This window comes from Dasypus novemcinctus, chromosome 20 (assembly GCF_030445035.2).
Source record: "Dasypus novemcinctus isolate mDasNov1 chromosome 20, mDasNov1.1.hap2, whole genome shotgun sequence".
In the NCBI taxonomy this organism is placed as follows: domain Eukaryota; kingdom Metazoa; phylum Chordata; class Mammalia; order Cingulata; family Dasypodidae; genus Dasypus; species Dasypus novemcinctus.
This window is the reverse complement of record NC_080692.1, coordinates 43,834,257-43,853,907: the sequence shown is the minus strand read 5'-3', so window position 1 is coordinate 43,853,907 and position 19,651 is coordinate 43,834,257. Positions and strand designations below refer to the sequence as shown.

At 46.6% G+C, this 19,651-nt stretch overlaps 1 protein-coding gene across 1 annotated transcript in view; it reads left to right on the top strand.

Annotated features, from left to right (window-relative positions):
* The first annotated feature begins 9,317 nt into the window (after nucleotides 1-9,317).
* The window catches only part of ST8SIA1 (ST8 alpha-N-acetyl-neuraminide alpha-2,8-sialyltransferase 1), a 149,596-nt gene continuing 139,262 nt past the window's right edge, over nucleotides 9,318-19,651 (top strand). Inside the window, exon 1 of the mRNA XM_004448656.3 lies at nucleotides 9,318-10,261. Within this exon, the coding sequence (XP_004448713.2) occupies nucleotides 10,026-10,261 (236 nt within the window). The 5' untranslated portion in view covers nucleotides 9,318-10,025. The remainder of the gene's footprint in view (nucleotides 10,262-19,651) is intronic.

Here is a 19,651-nt window from a genome sequence, read left to right as displayed (position 1 = left end):
AGTATGAATTTTCCATTTTTTTCAAAATTGTTTTCAGTCTTCTGAAATTCCATAATATTTTCCATAAAATTTTAGAATTAGTTTGTCAGTATTTATGAACAAACCTGTTGGGATTTTGTTTTGGATTGTCATAAATTTATAGGTCAGTTTTGGGAGAATTAATGATCTAACAATATTGATTCTTACAATCTATAAACATGGTCTATCTATGTATTTAGGTCTTCTTTAGATTTATCTTGTTAGATTTATATGTAAATATTTCAATTTTTTTTTGGTTTTATTTTAAATGATGCTTCCCTCTCAATTTTGATTTGCAGTTGTTCATTGTCAGTCTATAGAAATACAATTAATTTCTATAAATTGATCTTGTATCTTACAACCTTACTAAATTCATTTATTTCTTCTAGGAGCTATATTATAGTTTCTTTGGGATTTCCTATGTTGACAAGCATGTCACCTGTGAATGGAGACATTTTATTTGGTCTTTTCAATATGTAGACCATTTATTCTTGTTTCGTCTTACTGTACTTGGTAGGACATAAAGTATTATGTTGAACTGGAGGGGTGTAAACAAATATCATTACTTCATTACTGATATTAAGGACAAAGTGTTCAAGTTTTTTTTATTAATAAGAATGATAGAGAATGTAGAGTTATTAAAATAAAGGTATTCTTTTATCAATCTAATGACTTTTCTGTTTCTGTTTTACTGAAGGCTTTTAAAATCATGAGTGGATAGTGATTTTTTTCAGATGCTTTTTATTGCATTTATTGAGATGACCATGTGGTTTTCCTTCTATTAATGTGTGAATTACAGTGACTGATATACTAATACTGAACTAGCTTTGAATTCCTGGGAAAATCCCCACTTGGACGTGATGTATTATCTGTTTAATAGGTTGCAGGATTCTGCCTTCTAATATTTTGTTGAAATTTTTGTGTCCATATTCATGAGGGATATTTTTCTATAGTTTTCATTTCTTGTAATGTCTATGTGTGGTTTTGGTACTAGGGTAATGTTGGCCACTTAGTGAACTGAGACATGTTCCATCCTCTTCTATTTTCTGGAAGAGATTGTATAGAACAGGTATTTTTATCTTCCATAAATGTTTGGTAGAATTTACCAGCCAACTCTGGGCATGGAGTTTTCTTTGTGGGAAATTTTAAACTACACATTCAACATCTTTAATGTATATAGGATTATTCAGTTTATCTATTTCTCCTTGAGTAAGTTTTGGTTATATCCATTATTCAAAGAATGATTCCATTTTATCTACATTTTCATATTTATGTGCATAGAGTAATTGGCAGTGTTCTCTTTTCACCTCTTTAATGTCTGTCATTAGGACACAGCTAAGGCAGAGCTGAGAGTATAAATTACAGAATTAATTGCTTACATTAAAAGAAAAGTCTTATATCAATAATCTATGCTCTCACCCTAAGAAACTAAAAAAAAAAAAAAAAAAGCTAAATAAACCCAAAGCAAGCATAAGGAACGAAATATTAAAGATAAGATTAGAAATCAGTGAATTGAAAACAGAGAAGAATAGAGAAAATCAATGAAACAAAAAGCTGGTTGTTTGAAAAAGATCAAATGAATTGACAAAGTCCTAATGAGACTGACCTAGGAACAAGGAGCCAAGAAACAAACTGTCAGAAATGAAACAAGTAATATCACTATAGTCCTTATAGATATCCCAACGAGAATAATGGAACACTACAAACAACTCTGCACACATAGATTTGACAGTAGATAAAATGGACCAATTTTTCAAAAAGTACTAGCTACTGCAACTCACCCAATATGAAACAGAGCATTTTAGTAGCCCTGCAACTATTTAGGAGATCAAATTCTGAGTTAAAAACCTCCTGAAATGAAATCTCCAGGCCCACGTGGTTTATATGGCAGTTGAGGTCTCAAAGCCTCTCCTAGCCTTCTTTGAGCTTCTTTCTTTAGGACTCTACAGTTTGGGGTGAGCCTGGAACTTGTGTCAATTCATACACAAAATTAGTAGATCCCCTTCTCCAGCCCTCTTCTCTGCAGAATTCCCATCACACTCTCTGGCTCCTAGGGTACTACTTTTCTGGTTCCTTTGGCCAGAAACATGGATTTCTTTCAAAGTTTCAGCCCAACTCTCTTACCCCTTCATAGTTCTGTGTGAGTCACAGGGGTGCTGCAGGAGAAAAGAGAGAAATGAAAACAAGGGATTCCCAAGCCCCTTGGTACCACAGGGTTTCTTTTGCTAAGTTCCCCTGGCCAGAGAGGTGGGTGTGCTCCTGGCTTTGACATGCCCAGGCTGATGCCACGATGGTGGCAGGGAAGTTCCACAACGGGCCTGGCCTTCGGTCAGGACCAGGAGAGAAATGAGAGGAAAAATAATTTTAAGAATTTTCCCTCAGTTGCAGAAGGGCCCTTTTCTCTGGTCCTCTGGCAAGAAAAAAGAAGAGTTTCTTTTGGCGTTTTTTTAATCCCAGCCTGTGACGCAGTGGGCTCTCCTTCATCAAGGTAGGGAGAAAAAGGAGACAAAAAACAAACCAGAAAACTCACTGCCAGACGGTCATTCTCCAAGTTTTGACTTATCTTCCCAATCTACCTACTACTGCTCTCAGGCAGTTGCTTTTTAAAAAATCTTGTTCAGAGTTGTAAATAGCAGGAAAGGCAGGCCAGAAGGGACCTACTCCATTTTGGTCAAAACAGATCTCTAACAAGATTCTGAAGCTGTGGTGGATGCCACTCAACCCCTGGTTTGACGTTGTAAAAAAGTCTGTGGCAGATCACCAAGAACAAATCTTATCAATGGAATTTGGATAATAAATCTCTGGGTCTTAAGAATTGGCAAAATGAGGGGGAATTGGCAAGAAATACAACCCCTGTTTATGACAAACTGCTTTTTAGTGAAAATTAAATCATTGTTGGGGCTAGAGAATAAAAAAGTCAGCCCATGTAAAACTGAGGCAGGTATTTGAAAAAGTAAGGGAGCTGAGTATGCACTAAATGTTGCATTGGGCACTGGAAAGCTGTAGTGTTCGTTCATGGTGCTATGTGTCTATGACTGTTGGTTGGTAGATGGGCTGGTCACTCACCAGACGGTACCAGGTAACCGTGGGAATAAAGATTGGACTGATATTGCTGAAAAATGCTGGCAGCTTTTCACTGAATCTTTGCTGTAGTCAATTCTTTCATTAAATGATCAAAGGATATGTAACTTGGTGATAGATACAGCTGAATGGAAGGAACTAGCCAAGCAGAATATGGTGTATATTTACTGTAAAAGCAACACCCCCAAATTTAAATATAATAGAGCCACTTTTTTGAAATGGGTGAATGTGAAGAAATGATGAGTTTATGGGAAGAAAGGCAACTGTCCAACTATCTTGCCTTCAAAAAAATGGAACGTTCCTTCTTAAAGGGGAATCAACCCTGGATTGGCTGTATGACGACCAGCCACAAGTCATGCCAAACTATACACCTTTGATTCAAACAATTGCAGACACTGTGATACGGGGCACCACTGAAGTCTGGGTCCCTTATATAACCCTCATGTTAAGAGGTCAGGAGACCATACAGGACACTTTGACCATCCTGCTATTGCATATATATCACATATGTGGGCTTTACAGTGATGAGAAAAATGTGTCAGCTTTGCACATTTCCAGGTTGCACATTATTGTTAGCTGGGAGGAAGAAAAACTCTCAGTGCTGAATCAGACTCTGCATTTTAACAAGATCCCCAGTTGAATGAAAGGAACCTTGTCTTTTTAATCCATTTTGCAGATCTCTGCCTTTTGACTGGAGAGTTTAATCCTTTTACACTTAAAGCCACTACTGATAATACAGGTTTTTCTTCTGCCATTTTTCTATTTAGGCTTTGTAAGTCTTATGCCGTTTTATGTCCCTCACTTCTGGTAAAGCCTACTTTCACATTTCTTGCTTTCTTGTGTTGTACTGTATTGAATGCCTTCTCATTTCTATCTGGATATGTATTTTCATGTTTTCCTTGTGGTTACCATAGGGTAAATTTAACATCCTGAATATATAACAATTATATTTGGTTTGATACCAGCTTAATTTCAATAGCATGCACATAAACTTTTCCTATACCCCTCTGTGCCTCCTACCATTTTTTTGTACTTTTTATATCTTTGTACATTGTATGTCCAAAAACCTAGATTTACCATTACTTTTTCATGCATTTGCATGTTAGGACCCTAATTTATCAGTCTCTTTGTCCTGCTCTTCCCTGGATGCTCTAAAGTATTCTTCTGGCCTCTGGAGTTTCAAAATAGTGGTTTCAGATAGCTCCTGCCTGTTTAAAGTTATTTTGATGAAAGAAAGGAGTCCTGGGGCTCCCTACCTCTTTCCCAGAAGTCCTCAGGACTGCTTTTTCTCCCCGTGGGTAGAAGCTACAGGAATAATTAGGGTTTGCCTGGTATTGATATTTTAACCATATTATCTTGTCTAAAAGAGATTTTAAAAACCAAATAGTATAATCAGAGCCAGCAATTTAAGTTTTGATGCTCCATTTGTCCCCAGGCATGTCTGTCTGTAAGTGCCTGGGTGGTAGTTCTAACAGGGTTGATGGGAGCTGCATCTGAATCCCCATCCTGAACCCTTTGCCCACACCTCCCCATCCATTTTAATTTCACAACAAAAGGCCTTTGTTTTTCTTTGTTTCTCTTCTTTATTCATTTGCCACTTTGATTCTAGCTGTGTTGGTAGTAGAAAGTATGGTCATATGATTGTATCACTGAAGGGGTCTTCAAGATGATCAGTTGTACTTCCCTGACTTTAGAAGGGAGAAACCTGTGGGCGGACTTTAGAATAGTGTACATAGTGACAATTGGGATAAAATAAATGTTATGACAGGAGATGTAAACACTGAGTCTCCACTGGGTCTTATCAAATCGATGACCTTCCAAGGTACACAAAGGATTTATATGAACATTGGCCTTTGATAAAACCACCAAAAGCTACTGAACAGCATTCTGTACACATTTGTTTCTGGATATTTTTACTGAAAGCAGCCAAAGTATTTGTGTGTTGAAGGGGAGGGAATTCCTTTACTTTAGACTGAGAACGTGGGGATATAGACTTGTCTCAATAAACCTTTTTTCATGCTCCATGAGCTCCTTGAATAACAGAAAAAGTATGTTTTATGATCCTAGCAGGAACGGTGTGAGCACTGTCATGAATAACACTTTACCCCCATTAATGCACAAAGGACCGGTGGGTGCTGCAAAGGACCAGGACACAGACTGTGTGGGCGGGTCTCGTCTGTCTGGTTCGCAGCTGAATCTTTAGAGCTGCCATATGGCTGGCCCCTAACAGATGGCTAATAAATATTTGTATTTGATTGGTGCCTGCTTGTAAGTAGTTTAAAAATCTAACTGAGAAGGCAAATCCTGAAAATCTAACATGCTGATAAGAACACAAAAGGGAAATTCAGACCGTGCTGCCCTAGTTTTTGATCCATCGCTGAAAGCAGTTTAGAGACACTGACATAAAATCACAAGGGAGGAGAGGGCCACGGCCTGGGATGTTGTGGAGAAAAGAGACAGTCATTGAATGGATAAGGTTTTGATTTGGGTGAGAGACGGGTATGCAGAGGAAATGGGACAGAATTTGCAATGAAGGGACACAAATATGAATGAAGCAGGCTCAGGGAGCTGGGGTCACAGAGTAGAATGACTTGGTTAGAGGCAATTGTTTACTTGGGAGTGAAAGGCTGAAAGTAACGGTTGGTGAGACTGACCGCAATGCCATGGATTTTAGACACTCAAACACAGGCATTGGGGAGTCATTGTTCATCTGCAAGATGATGTGAGTAAAAGAGTTTCTTAAAAAGCTAAATACAGCAGTGGGACCCATGATGGATGGGGTGAAAGGACTGTGGGCAAGGAGAATGTTAGGAGACAAAAGAAAATCAGAAGCAGAACTGGGATCGTGGCAGGTGGGTTAAAAAGGGAAGTTTGGATTCTAAAGACAGAACAAAGAGAGCATTGATAGAATTTAGTTATTGATTAGATGGCATAATTCCTCGAAGCTTCTTTCTTTCTCTGCACAACCTGGTGACTTCTTTGTTCCCTTGCCTTCTGTCACACTATATTCTTTGGGTTTTAACTTTACATCTTGGCTCAACCCGTTCCTAAAGCCTTTATACGGGCATTCTTTTCTACTTAGTCAACTGACTTGGTAGTTGGGACTAAATATGTTAAATTGCTTTGTCTTCCACCCTTCCCTCTTACATTGCTCTTCTAAAAGAAGATTGCGAGCACCAGTAAAAGCGCAGCCGTGCGTTGCTACTGCTGAACTTTTAGAGTATCCATAATAGCAAAGTTACCGTGATCATTATTTTCAAGATGAGCAAGACAAAGTTCAGAGTTCAGGTAACTGAGAACGATCCCTGTTTAGTAGGGGCAGAGATGGGAATTGAGCCAGGTTTGTCTAAAGATGGGGCTCATTCTACTGGATCCCACACCTTCGTATTTTTTTGCAAGCATTTACAGAGATTTAAAAGTAATTTAGTCTCTCTGCAAACCCTGTTTGTGTCCTCCAAGCATACTCAGTTTCAGAAATGTAAGAGTACCTAAGTCCTACCTTTTAAAAGTCATATAAACAAGTAAGGGCAACATCAGTTAACATATTTTATTTAAAACATTAAAATTGGTGGTTTATACTTTTATTTAAACAGGGCTGCCTTAGCAACAGCCCGAATAAATTTGAGGCCCTCATTAATCAAGCAGCAATTATTTTTGAGAATATACATGCTTATGGCAGGTTTGATATTATTCCAAATTCATCATTTGATGAATTCCAAAAAGAAATATTGGATTATGTTCGTAAACTGGTCTTTTCCTCTGGGCATATTAGATTATATTGGATTCCGAGGTTTACTTGTTTAAATAATGATCAAGGCTTTGATTGGGCCACATCAGTAGGACGTTGCATCCCCGCCCCCTTGGTTGGAGAGGACTCACAGAGAAAACAACATGGCAGAAGAGAGAGTTGGAGATTTTGAGCTGGAGACCAGGAAGTGAATGCACAGGAGAAGGACACAGAGGAATAGAGACAGCTACTTAGACATGGCAGAAGCCCGCGGGGAGAGAGGCAGAGCTGTTTGCCTGCTAGTCTACAGCTGACCTTGTGGAGAAAGGCAAGGCCTAGAGAGCCTCATAGTCTACAGCTGACCTTGTGGACAAAACAGGAGCTGAGCCTGGAAGAAATGAACCCTGGGAAGAGAGGAACCCAGGAAGCCAGAACCTTGGCAGATGTCGGCAGCCATCTTGCTCCAACATGTGGCAAAAGATTTTGGTGAGGGAAGAAACTGACTCTTCATGGCCTCATAACTAAGCTTGTACCCTAAATAAATACCCTTTGTGAAAGCCAACAGATTTCTGGTATTTTGTATTGGCACCCCTTTGGCTGACTAAAACAGTGCTCAAGTCTGATTTGGTACCTGGAGGAAAATATTGTTTCTCCTCTTCCCCCAGATATGTAGAGTCCTAATTTGGATGAAAGCACAGGCTTTTCATTATATATGAAACCAACTACTCCCAGCTGATGAGATAAACTCACATATGAAAAATGCTAGCAACACAAGGCAATGCAGTAAAGTGTTTAACCATCTGTTAAAGCCAGCAAATAACAGAGGCATTCCGAGAGTAAGTGTGGAAACCCCAGGCACTCGCTGGGTTCCTGTGAAGCCCGGTGGCTTTTGGGCTCTGGGGACACATCAGTGGGGAGGAAATTCGTAGCAACCAGGCTTGGGCCTAAAATGATGAATCGGATTTGTATAGGAGGGAGAAAAATGGCATTCCGCGCAGGGAGAACATGGATCGCAGCTCAGTGAAGCAGCTATTCCGGCGTGACCGGGAAGCGTGAGGGGACTGGCCTGGCAGGACGGCTACAAGCTGGGGAAATGCAGGGCTGAGGGTCAAAAGCCAGGGCAGAGAATCTCAGTTTTCAGAAGAAGGGAAAACAATGCATTGCATCACAGAAGTCTGTGATGCAAGGCTTTGATGCATTTTTTAAAAACGGAGAAACGTTTCTATTACCCTCTATAACTGCACGTACCTTATTTTTATTTATTGGTTTAGTTACTTTATTTATTCCACATGTACTCCTTGGACATTGGGAAGAAAAGAGAACTTGGGATGGCCTTTGTTTTATTTAAATTATGCGAATCATGGCAACTGATTATTTATTCACAGCCCTGGCAAGTAAAGGAATCCTCCCCCACCCCCACCCCCCCCATTCCAAATCCCAAGAACAGAAGAAGGTTGCCTGGTTACTTTGAAGGACTAAAGTTGATCTTCCTTTTAAAGAATCCTCACTCGGCGCCACTGGGGTAGGATGTAACTTTGGAATTTAATGTTTTCCCGTCTCTATTGACTTTTGGGGTACGCCTGGGATAGAGGGGAGTGGGCCGCTCTTCCAGGACAGCCTAGTGGCGTTGGGACAGTGAGACTCCGGTGGTCATTTGGCAGCCCACCAACTTCTCCAAGTTCCTCTTCTCAGCGGAGAAGGGCACTGGAGGGTACCGGGCCACGCAGCCGTCACGATCGGTTGCCCCGGGGCGCTGAGCAAAGCGAGCTATGGCCTTGGATTTTGGTTTCGGGCTGACTAAGGCGACCCGGGGAGCAGGCCGCCGGGCTTCTTTGTCCTGGCACACCTTCCGAGGGACGGGATGCTGAAGCAAGTGCGCCGGGGCCTCCGCTAGGCGGTTCCCGCGCGGGGCGCCGGCCGCCGCGCGCTGCAGAAGCGGCCAGCAGCTGCGCCCCGGGTTCCGCGAGGAGGCGGCTGGCGCGCTTCCGAGGTCGGGGTGGCGACACGCTCGTGGCGGGAGCGAGGAAGACGCCTCCGAACCCACGGCCCTCGCCTCTGGGCGGGGCGGGCGGCCCCAGGCGGGACCGGGGCGCGGGGTCTGCGGGCTCGGGCCCCCGTCACCCACCCTAGTGGCCGCCACCCGGCCTTTGCACGCGGGGCGGGGGCGAGGCGCAGGACCCCGGGGTGCGCGGGCCCCGTGCGCGCGCCGCCGCGTGTGTGTGTGTGTGTGTGTGTGTGTGTGTGTGTGTGTACGCGCAGGCGCGCCCCGGCAGGCTCGGGCCGTGGGGGTGGCAAAGCTTGGGGGGAGTAGGCGCCCGCCCATCCTGGACGCCGCGCTGCGCACTCGGAGGCCCCCAGTGGGAGGGCGCCCAGGCCGCCGCTGCCCCGCTCGGGCGCCCCTCGCGGGTGCGCGTGTGTGCGCGCGTGCGGGTCCGTGCCTCCGCTCTCGCTCCCGAGAACAAGGGCAGCGGCGAGGGGCGCGCGCCCTGGCGGAGCGTCGCCGACCCTCGGGTGGCTGGAGGCGGCGCGGCGGGCGGCCGGGAGGAGGGACCCCGCGCCCCGCCAGTCCCCGGCGCGCGGCCCGGGGCGCCGCGGCGCGCCGCCGGATGCCCCGATGAGCGCCACTTCTTCTTTCCTCGGCCAGGGCTGGGCAGCCCGGGCCCTGCGGGGCGAGGCGCAGCACCCCGGGGCCGGCTAGCGGTCCCGGCGCCGTGGAAATTTCCAGGGACGTGGCGCGGCGCGGAGAGCGCGCCCGGGGCTGCCTGGCGGCGCGGGCGGCGACGAGACGCGGCCAAGGGCGAAGGCGCAGCGCGCGAGAGGGACGCCCTGCGAGGGACGCCGCGGAGCCCGGGGCCGGGGCTCCCCGCCGGGCGGTGGGAGCGCAGAGCTGGGGGCACCCGCCCTCCCGGCTCTCGGAGACCCCAGCGCCCCTCGTCTGCAGGGAAACGACCATGGCCGCCGCTCGGGACCGGACCCCCGGCCACTTCCCCTAGAACGACCATCCTTGCAAAAGTTGCATTTAAAAAGAACAATCCGTGCGCCCACCTCTGAGCCGTGCGTGAGGAAGGCACAAGGCGAAAGGTGTGCGTGCGCGGGGGGGCGGGAGGGGGGGCGGCGGCGGGGGGACTGTCCGCTGCCCCTTGCCCGAGGGGCGTGCTGAGACTCCGCTCCCCGCCCTTGCCCGCCCCCCGGGGCTGCGATGAGCCTCTGCGGGAAGACCTGGCGACATCTGTCTAGAGGGGCCGTGGCCATGCTGGCGTGGAAGTTCCCGCGGACCCGCCTGCCGGTGGGCGCCAGTGCCCTCTGCGTCGTGGTGCTCTGCTGGCTCTACGTCTTCCCTGTCTACCGGCTGCCCGACGAGAAGGAGATCGTGCAGGGCGTGCTGCAGCAGGGCACGGCGTGGCGGAGGAACGCGACGGCGGCCAGAGCCTTCAGGTACCCGGGCCCTCCCGCGCGCGTCGCCGGGGACGCCGGCCAGGACTGCCCCGAACGGCCGTCCCCGCCGGCCGGTCCTTGTCCTACCCCGCTTCCTTGCCATTGCCAACCTGCTGACTTTAGTCCGGCTGCCTTCCCCGTCCCTTGGTCCTAGAAGATGCGCACAGACCCGCTTTGCACAGGTAAAGCCTGGGCGCATCTCTCCCCAAGCCTGATGGCAGTTTTCAGGATTGGCCGATGACCGGTGGGAAGGAGAACCCAGGATAACTTTGTCCTTGGTACTAAATGAGAATTTATGTCCTGGGCTCTGCAGACCTTTGAAGCTGAGAAGCAGGTGAAGGGCTGGGAAGGGCTGGTGACAAATCACTAATGAGAGAGGTGAAGGTCTGGCAAGTCTTGGGCTGGGAAATGAAAACATGCTTTGCGGCGTGAACCCACCGCACACACGCAGCTCTTACTGATGCTGTCCCACGAGGAGCAGGGTACTGTGCGTTTTTTGTGTTGATGTCTCAGCAGTCTCCCGATGACAGCTCTATTATCGCCATTCTACTGACGGCAAAGCGAGTCTTTCGAAGGACAAGCTACTTGCCCAAGGTCATGTGCCTTGACGTGTCAGAGCTGGAATTTTATCACGAAATGCCCCAAAACTCCCAGATCTTTTTCTTGGCTGACTGTGGGTGCTTTCTCCTGGAGGGTGGGAATGTGCTTTAGGGAGGCGTGAGATCAGAAAACAGAAAACTAAGATCGGTTGGGAATCAGAACTGCAAGGGTCACTTGGAGGTTGTGGTTTTTCCCTTCCTTTCTGGGAATTTCAGTTTGTGGAAGAATAAGTCCCTGGAGACAGGGGTTGTATGTTACATTGGGAGGAAGGCGGACGTGTCTCCCCTCTCCCTCAGCCTCTCTTGGGTTTTTGAGGTGACCGCCGGGCCGTGCCCTTTTCACCTCGACTTGGCCTGGAGATGCTGGGTCAGCGGCTCCTGCCGGCTCCGCCGTCTGGGTGGCCTCCCTCGGCTCCAGGCAGGACTGTTCCAAGCAGGGGAGGGACAAGTGAGAGTCACCTTGATCATGCTTCACTGCTGTTAGTTACAAGGGCTCAGAAACATCTACAGATTTCTGAAAACTTCTTCAACGTACAGTTTTCTTCCTCTTCTTGGGCCTGCTCCTGGAAGGAAGGTCAAAGAGTCTGGTTTTTTTTTTTTTTTTTTGGAGGAAGGTTGCAGACTTTGGAGGGAAGGCTTTTCTTCTCTGGGTATAGAATTCTACTATCGAATTTTATAATAGTCCCAGCCCCTTTAACCTTTTTTGTCCCACAGACTCCTGAGCCAGTCAGGTGAAAACCACGGACCCCTTACTAAGTCCACGCTACACTGTATATTATTTAATAAATAGATCATACCTGCACTAACTTGTCCCCACAAGAATAATGCTTTTTATTTTTTGAATTTCTGTTGACGCTAACAGACCCTTGGTTAGGAACCCCTGCCTTAGAAGTACATAAGGGTGGATTTTCTTGCACCCTCACCTTGATTGTTGGCCCCTAAAGCACCCAACAGCATAGCAGACAGCAGTTATTTTCTCTGAAGGCAGAAATTGCTTTCACTGCAAGTAACATTGGGAAATGAGTTAAGAATTTCCCATTAGTTTGCAATGAGAGTCCCTTGTTTTTTGTATGGGAGGAGAAATAATGAAGCTCTGTTGGAGAACAAATTTCTTTTTGGAGGACACAATCGAGTGGAAACTGCTTCATATTACGAGAAACGCAGGCTGAGCCTCTCTGAGATACATTTGCTCCTTGCTGTTCGGAGCCTGGAATAATCGACTGTGCTTGACTGTCGTTTGCTGTAGTCTCTGTATGCAGAGAATTGCTTATTGAAATGTATACCCTATTAAAGCTTCCTCCACACATAGACTTCAGAGGCAGTATATTTAAAATTGTGTTCGTGGCACTATTGCCAGTTAAATAGAGGCTGGGGTTCAGAGTGGAATCCTGGATTTTTAAGTGGATTGGGCCATTGCTAAATAAACAGCGGGGTATCTTTCTTGAGCGACCCTCTGAGTTTTAACTTCCTTATTTATAATTGGAGTAATGACATCTACCTTGCAGGGTTGTTACACAGTTTAAATAAAGTATTTGATGCCAAAAATCTGGCACATTGTATACCCAGTAAGTGGCTGCTGTGATCTCTGCCATAGAGGGTGCTTTCCTGTGTATGTTATAACTGAAATGAGTCCGAAAGAACCTAGCCTGCTTCCCTTGCCAGCCTTGCAAACATTAATGGTGTCCCCTCCCAGTGCACTTACGCTAACAAGGGCAGGGAGTTTTAAAAGAAAGTAAGTTTTTTTCGTTTATCAAGACAAAGCCTTTTTTTTTTTTTTTAAGATTTATTTTTTATTTATTTAATTCCCCTCCCCTCCCTCGGTTGTCTGTTTCTGTGTCTTTTTGCTGCGTCTTGTTTCTTTGTCCGCTTCTGTTGTCGTCAGCGGCACGAGAAGTGTGGGCGGCGCCATTCCTCGGCAGGCTGCTCCCTCCTTCGCGCTGGGCGGCTCTCCTTATGGGCGCACTCCTTGCGCGTGGGGCTCCCCTACGCGGGGGACACCCCTGCGTGGCAGGGCACTCCTTGCGTGCATCAGCACTGCGCATGGGCCAGCTCCACACGGGTCAAGGAGGCCCGGGGCTTGAACCGCGGGCCTCCCATATGGTAGACGGACGCCCTAACCACTGGGCCAAAGTCCGTTTCCCAAGACAAAGCCTTCTTATTTCACTCTGCACATTTAATAAAATCCATTTTTTAAACATCGGCATTGTTAGAATGTGGGCACTAGTAGGTTTGTTAAACATTAGGTCAGCCAGAAAGCCTTTTTATGTTGAGACACAACTTTGGCATAAAGGGGAACTCTGTTTCTCTAGTCCAAAACATCCTGTGCTTAAACACAAAATACGTGTGCTGTGTTTATGTACAAAATGGTCTTATAAGTGGGGTATGTGCACATTTATTCATAAATCATGGAATGATTTCCATATATTTGTACAAATATATACGTCTACACCTACATACAAATATTTGTAATAGTCAGTCAACCGTATTTAATCAGTTTGCCTGCCCTGAGATAGCTTATCTCCTACTTAGGGGTCACAGACAAAATCAGATAAGTAAATAAACACGAATTAAAATACTGTTTTATGCTATGAAGGTTAAAGGAAGTATTTCATTATGTTTACAAGCACAGGCGTTTCAGAATTTATTTTGCTGTCTGTGCTTCTATTTAATTTTGTGGTTTTTTTCTTCTCCTCACATAGAGGGGGATCCTGACAAACTGCCTAGGAAAAGGCAATGAGAAAGTAGCAAAGCTGCAAGATTTTTGAATTAATAGGAAGTTTTCCCAAAATTCCTCTGGCAGTAGAAAGAGAAATCAATAGACCCTCTCTCCGGAGCTTCTTTAACATTTGTTGCCTCTGAGTAGCCAAGTAGTGTGGGAAAATGCCAAACCAGAGGAGCCTTGTCTCTCCCAGGGGATCCCTCCCTATTTCCATTCTTCAGGCATGACCCTCAGCTCACGATTTATGTGCAAGGCACTTGACGTGGTAACCACAGCCGCAGCAACAAGTTGTCAGATGCTTATCTGCCTGGCACCATGCTAAGTGCGTTCTATGTATTGCCTCAGTTTTATCCTTGTAACAACTTCATATAAATGGATAAATTCTGATCCACATTTACAAGGATGAACATGCCTTCTTTCCTGCCATCAAGGAACTTACCAAAACCCCACGGGAGAGACACACATGGCTATAATTAACTACCTCGCTTGGGATAGGGCTGCGGTAGAGAGGCGACCCAGCCCAGGGGCAAGCTTATGGACTTGCGAGCTGTCGGCTCGACCACGGTTGGCATTTTGACTGCATCGCCTTCTCGTTGTGATAACTGGTAAATTCAACTCCCAGAGCTTCAGTCTCCCCATTTGTAAGATGGGGTTTGTAGTAAGGTCTCATGTTGGTGGTGGTAGTGAGAATTACATGATGGATTGCAGGAAGCACCCTGAGTGATGCGTGCTGCATATCTCTTCAATATATGGATGTTCTACCAATAGGAGCATAAGAAAAGGGCAGGGGAGGCGCTGGGAAGTGATGTATAGTTCTTCTGGTGGGAGGGAAATCAGAGAAGGCTTCAGGGAGGAGGTGGTGTTTATCCTAAGCCTTAAAACCTGGCAAGATGGGGTAGTGCTAAGAGGTGAGGGCAGAAGGATACTCCAGACAGGGAGCAGCAAACACCAAGGCAGGGAGGTGTTGAAGTACTTGTGTTTCCTGCATGGAATGTGATTAAGTTGTGCCCCCTGAGACCACTGTAGAAAGAGCCTGGGATGCAAAGGTGCTTGGGGTGTGGCTCCTGCAAGTGGGTAAACATCAAGTGTCCAAGGACTTTGTGTCAGCTGTCGGCAGAGGTGGCACGTCCCTGTCGGCAGTACAGGTGGATTTAGGAGAGGGGGAGCCACACTGAAGCAGGTGTTTTGAAGTTTCTGTGTGTCCACTGCGTGGTCACCATTACTCTAAGCAGTTAAGTTCCTCTTTTCTTTCCCATATTCTGAACACATGGCTATTCCAAGCAATTCTAGCGCCCTGCAGCCTTTCTTTCTCTATTTCTGATCCCTGAGGATGGCAAAAGCTTCAGGTATTTTAAAAAAAAAGATGGGTGTGGTGCTTAAGGACTAAGCTTCAGTTCTGTTGTTGCAAGTTTATGAACGTGGGAAAACCTCATTAATGGTAACCATGAAAGCAAAAACAAATCACTAACGTTTATTGGACACATGAAATGTGCCAGGCCCCCCCTCAGTGTTTATATACATTATCTTACTTTTTCCTAATAGCAGCTCTATAAAATAGGTACTCTTATGGTGCTCGTTCTGTAGGTGAGGAAGTGGAGGTTCAGAGAGGTCCATTGGCAAAGTGATGGGGTTGCAATTCCCACCCAGAGCTATTTGATTCTTAACCTCCGTTCCCTGATACTCTTGGATAAATGATGTATTGAGATCTATGTATGCATGTATATGTCCGTCCATCCATCCGTCCGTCCATCCATCTATCCATCCATATCTTAGGATCTGGCCCTGGTTGCTTTTCCAGTGTCATCTTCCCTTAGTTTTCCTCTTCATGCTTTAGTGGTGTTGATATTTAGTATCATTTCAGCTCCTGAACTGGGTCAGGCCGTCCTGGCTTGGTGCCTATCACACCCACCGCCTGGTGTGTCCTTCCTTCACCTGTTCCTGCTCACTCCTGTGTGGTGGTGAAGAGCAGAGACTCTCAGGAAGCGGACTTGGCCCAGTGGTTAGGGCGTCCGTCTACCACATGGGAGGTCCACGGTTCAAACCCCGGGCCTCCTTGACCCGTGCGGAGCTGGCCCATGCACAGTGCTGATGCGCGCAAGGAGTGCCCTGACACGCAGGCGTGTCCCCCACATAGGGGAGCCCCACGCACAAGGAGTGCGCCCCGTAAGGAGAGCCGCCCAGCGCGAAAGAAAGTGCAGCCTGCCCAGGAATGGCGCCGCACACACGGAGAGCTGACACAACAAGATGACACAACAAAAAAAAGAAACACAGATTCCCGTGCCGCTGACAACAACAGAAGTGGACAAAGAAAAGCATGCAGCAAATAGACACAGAGAACAGACAACTGGGGTGGGGTGGGGTGGGGTGGGGGGGGAGGGGAAAGAAATAAAATAAATAAAATAAATCTTTAAAAAAAAACAAAAAAGAGCAGAGCCTCTGAGGTCAGCTCGCGGGGGCGCCAAGCCTGCCCCTGCCCTTGCTATCTCCCGAGCAAGCTGGACTCGGATGTCCGTTTCCTCATTGGGAAGGCGGGGCTGTCAGAGCATCGTTGTGAGAATTAGATTAGTTAATGCATTTAGTACATTTAGGACTGGTGTGTCACCGGTGCTCAGTCCCTGGCTTCTGTCTTCATGGCGGCTTCCCTCACCCGTTCCTCCCGCCCCAGGCTGCGCTAGAATTGTCTCCCCTCTGTTTTCTTCGTCTTGCGGATGTTAGTGCATTTCTTCCATTTATCCCAAACACCCACCACTGTGTGTCTGCCCCTATTACTGTAGAGCAGGGCTTCATAACCTTTTTTTGCCCTACGGAGCCTTTGGCAGCCAGGAGAGAACCACAGACCCCTTACTAAGTCCACACTACACTGTGCATTATTTCACGAACGGATCACACCTGCACCCACACGTCCCCACAAGAACAATGTGCTTTTGAATTTCAGTTCAAGCTCACAGACCCCTGGTTAAGAACCCCTGCATAAAAGATGCTGGGACTAGGGCAGTGAATTTAGCAAATTTCTTGCTATCTTGGAACTTACAGGCTAGTGAGGAAGGACTAGAAGATACATGGATAAATATATAAATATTGTGTAGTGACAGGTGTGTTTATTGTGCTAACAGATCGCTCTGTTGATTTGTCTGCTTCTCCACTCATTTTAAGCTCTTGGGCATAGGGACTGTTTCTCATTGCCCTTTGCATTTCCTGAGACTAGTTGGTCCCTGGCACATTGAAATTTTTGTAGCGTTATTGAGTGAATTAAAGTTTTAGAAAGCTGTGGGACCAGAGAGCCAGTCAATCAACAAATATTTAATGAGAACCTACTTCATGTCTAGCACTCTGCTTGGCAGTGTGAAGGATTCAGAGTTGTAAACAGCATATTCTCTATTCTCAAAGAGACCTTCCCCTGGAGCTGAGGTTTCCAGCCCCGGCACTATTGGCATTTTGGGTGGGGTGATTCTTTTTGGTGGGCAGGTATCCTGTGCACTGTAGGGTATTTTAGCAGCATCTCTGGCCTCTACCCATTGAATGTAACAATGAGAAATTTCTCCAGACTTAGAGAAATGTCCCCTGAGGGTCCTGGTTGAGGACCACTGCTGTAAAGAAACTAAAACAGCCCAGTTGACAGGATTAGAAGCATCCAGAAAACACCATGTGCTAAATGAGTTACATTTGAAAACCATAGACTATAAACTCTTGGACAGTTTAGAGAAAGGGGTGTTTCCAAGGGCTCAAGTATTCCTGGAAAAGGAATTGACTCTGATAGATAGGCAGGAAGGAGGGGTGGGGAAGGGTGCGAGAGGGGAGTGGTCTTAGGCTGTGCGCTGTGAGCACCTGGCTCCGTGGCAAGCTTAGCGGGGAGAGCTGTGGAAGGTTCGCTCAGTGCCTCCCTTGCATCTTGGGGGCCCCGCCCTGTCCTTTGGCCTCGCTTCCTCCATGGGCCGAGGCTCTGCGTGCCCTCATAGACCCTGGAATTCCCTGCCCAAACGGTCCAAGCTCAGGTCCAGGGCCGGCCTGCATGGGGCTTCTGTGCTGCCTTTTTTTTTTCCCCAGCAAATACATGCCTCACTGGAGAATGCCCCTAAGGGGTGGCCCAGAGACCGTCTTCGTGGGGTGGGGAAGCCGTGGAAGGAGCCTGGCTGCAGGACTGGGCGTCCCCACATGTGCATGGACTGGAATGTGCCTGCTCTGCCGTATTTCAGTGCCAAAGTCCCTGCAGATTGAGAGAATTCTCACTTCAAATCTGGCATTTCAGGTTATCTGGGTCCATTTGTCCAGAGAGTAGGTTAAGAAGCTATAACATATTTTATGTACCTGCGTGTCGGCTTTATTTCCAATGTTTCAGTATTTAGATATATGCTGTTTGGGCCTTCATTGGGCCCCTTGCTCTTTGCCTTGCAAACGGGGGAGGTCGTAGAGGCCTTGATTTGCCCCAGAAGAGCAATACTCATGTGACATACGTTCATTTTGCAACTTAGGGGCTCATTTGTCTTCATTTTGGAGAAGAGTGTTTTAGTAAACTAGTTGGGCCAATTAAATCACCATGTATATTAGCATAAGGTATGGCTAGCTTGTCTTTTCACAAAATTGTGAATTATCCTAAAAGTCCTGGTTTTTTTAAAAAATTTATTTCTCTCCCCTTCCCCCCCAGTTGTCTTCTCTCTGTGTCCATTCGCCATGTGTTCTGACCGCTTCTATTGTTGTATTCTTGTCAGCGGCACCGGGAATCTGTGTTTCCCCTTTTGTTGCGTTATCTTGCTGTGTCAGCTCTCCGTGTGTGCGGCACCATTCCTGGGCAGGCTGCACTTTCTTTCGCGCTGGGTGGCTCTCCTTACGGGGCACACTCCTTGCGCGTGGGGCTCCCCTACGCGGGGGACACCCCTATGTGGCACGGCACTCCTTGCACGCATCAGCGCTGCGCATGGCCAGCTCCACACGGGTCAAGGAGGCCCAGGGTTTGAACCGCGGACCTCCCATGTGGTAGACGGACGCCCTAACCACTGGGCCAAGTCCGCCTCCCTGAAAGTGCTGTTGCCGATGCATTATTAGCACAGCCTCTCACGACACAGCTGACAGAGTTCTAGTAAAAGATAGGTAGTAGGTTTTAGCTTTCATTTCCATCTTGGCTCTCCCAGGAGCTGTGTGACCTTGGCTGGGCAAGTTGCCTACTTCTTTAGGCCTTTGTTTTTGTCATCTGAAAAATGGGTATAATATATATTCCTACCTCGTAGTGTTTGTGATGACAGTTAAGTGAGATGATAAATGTAACGCTTGGGGGGGAACAATACCTTGCGTTTTGTAAGCTCTTAAGAGTAGTTCTTGTCATTTGTTTATTTATTCCACGAGTATGGAAGGATGCCGATTATGTGACAAGCCTTTGCTAGGTTACGGGTGTGGGCCTGCCTTCGGCACAAAGGCAGGCTTTGAACGGGCAACTCAAAACACGACTGCACTCAGCAGCTCCACGAGTAAGTGATGATCTAATCCTGAGGATTTCATGGTAACAAAACAAAACAAAAGTGACTGAAGTTATTTTGAACTCTTTTAGTGCCCTGAAACTAATGAAGAAAACATTACTGTTGAAAAAAAGAATGCAAGCAAAGTGCATTTTTTTTCAGACATCAGAACTACATTATAGAGAGAATTTGGAGATTATGTAATCTGAGAACAAAGTTCTAACAATTGCAATAAAATACAACTCTTACATGGCACTTTCTATGTTCCAGAAAGTGTTCTGAGCACTACATATTTCTTAGGTCCTTTGATCCTTATAGCAGACTTCTAAGGTGGACACGACTGTCACCTTCACCTTACAAATGAGGACGTTGAGGCCCTGGGCTGTTTTGGCACCTTGGCCTGGGTTTCACAGTAAGAGGTGCAGCTGGAATTTGAACCCAGCCAGCGTGACTCCAGGGTGTGTGCAATTAACTATCGTGGAGGAGCTTTTTTCTTTAAGATTTATTTTTAATATATTTCTCTCCATGCTCCCCCCAGTTGTCTGCTCTCTGTTCATTTGCTGTGTGTTCTTCTATGTCCGCTTGCATTCTTGTCAGTGGCACCAGGAATCTGTGTCTCTTTTTG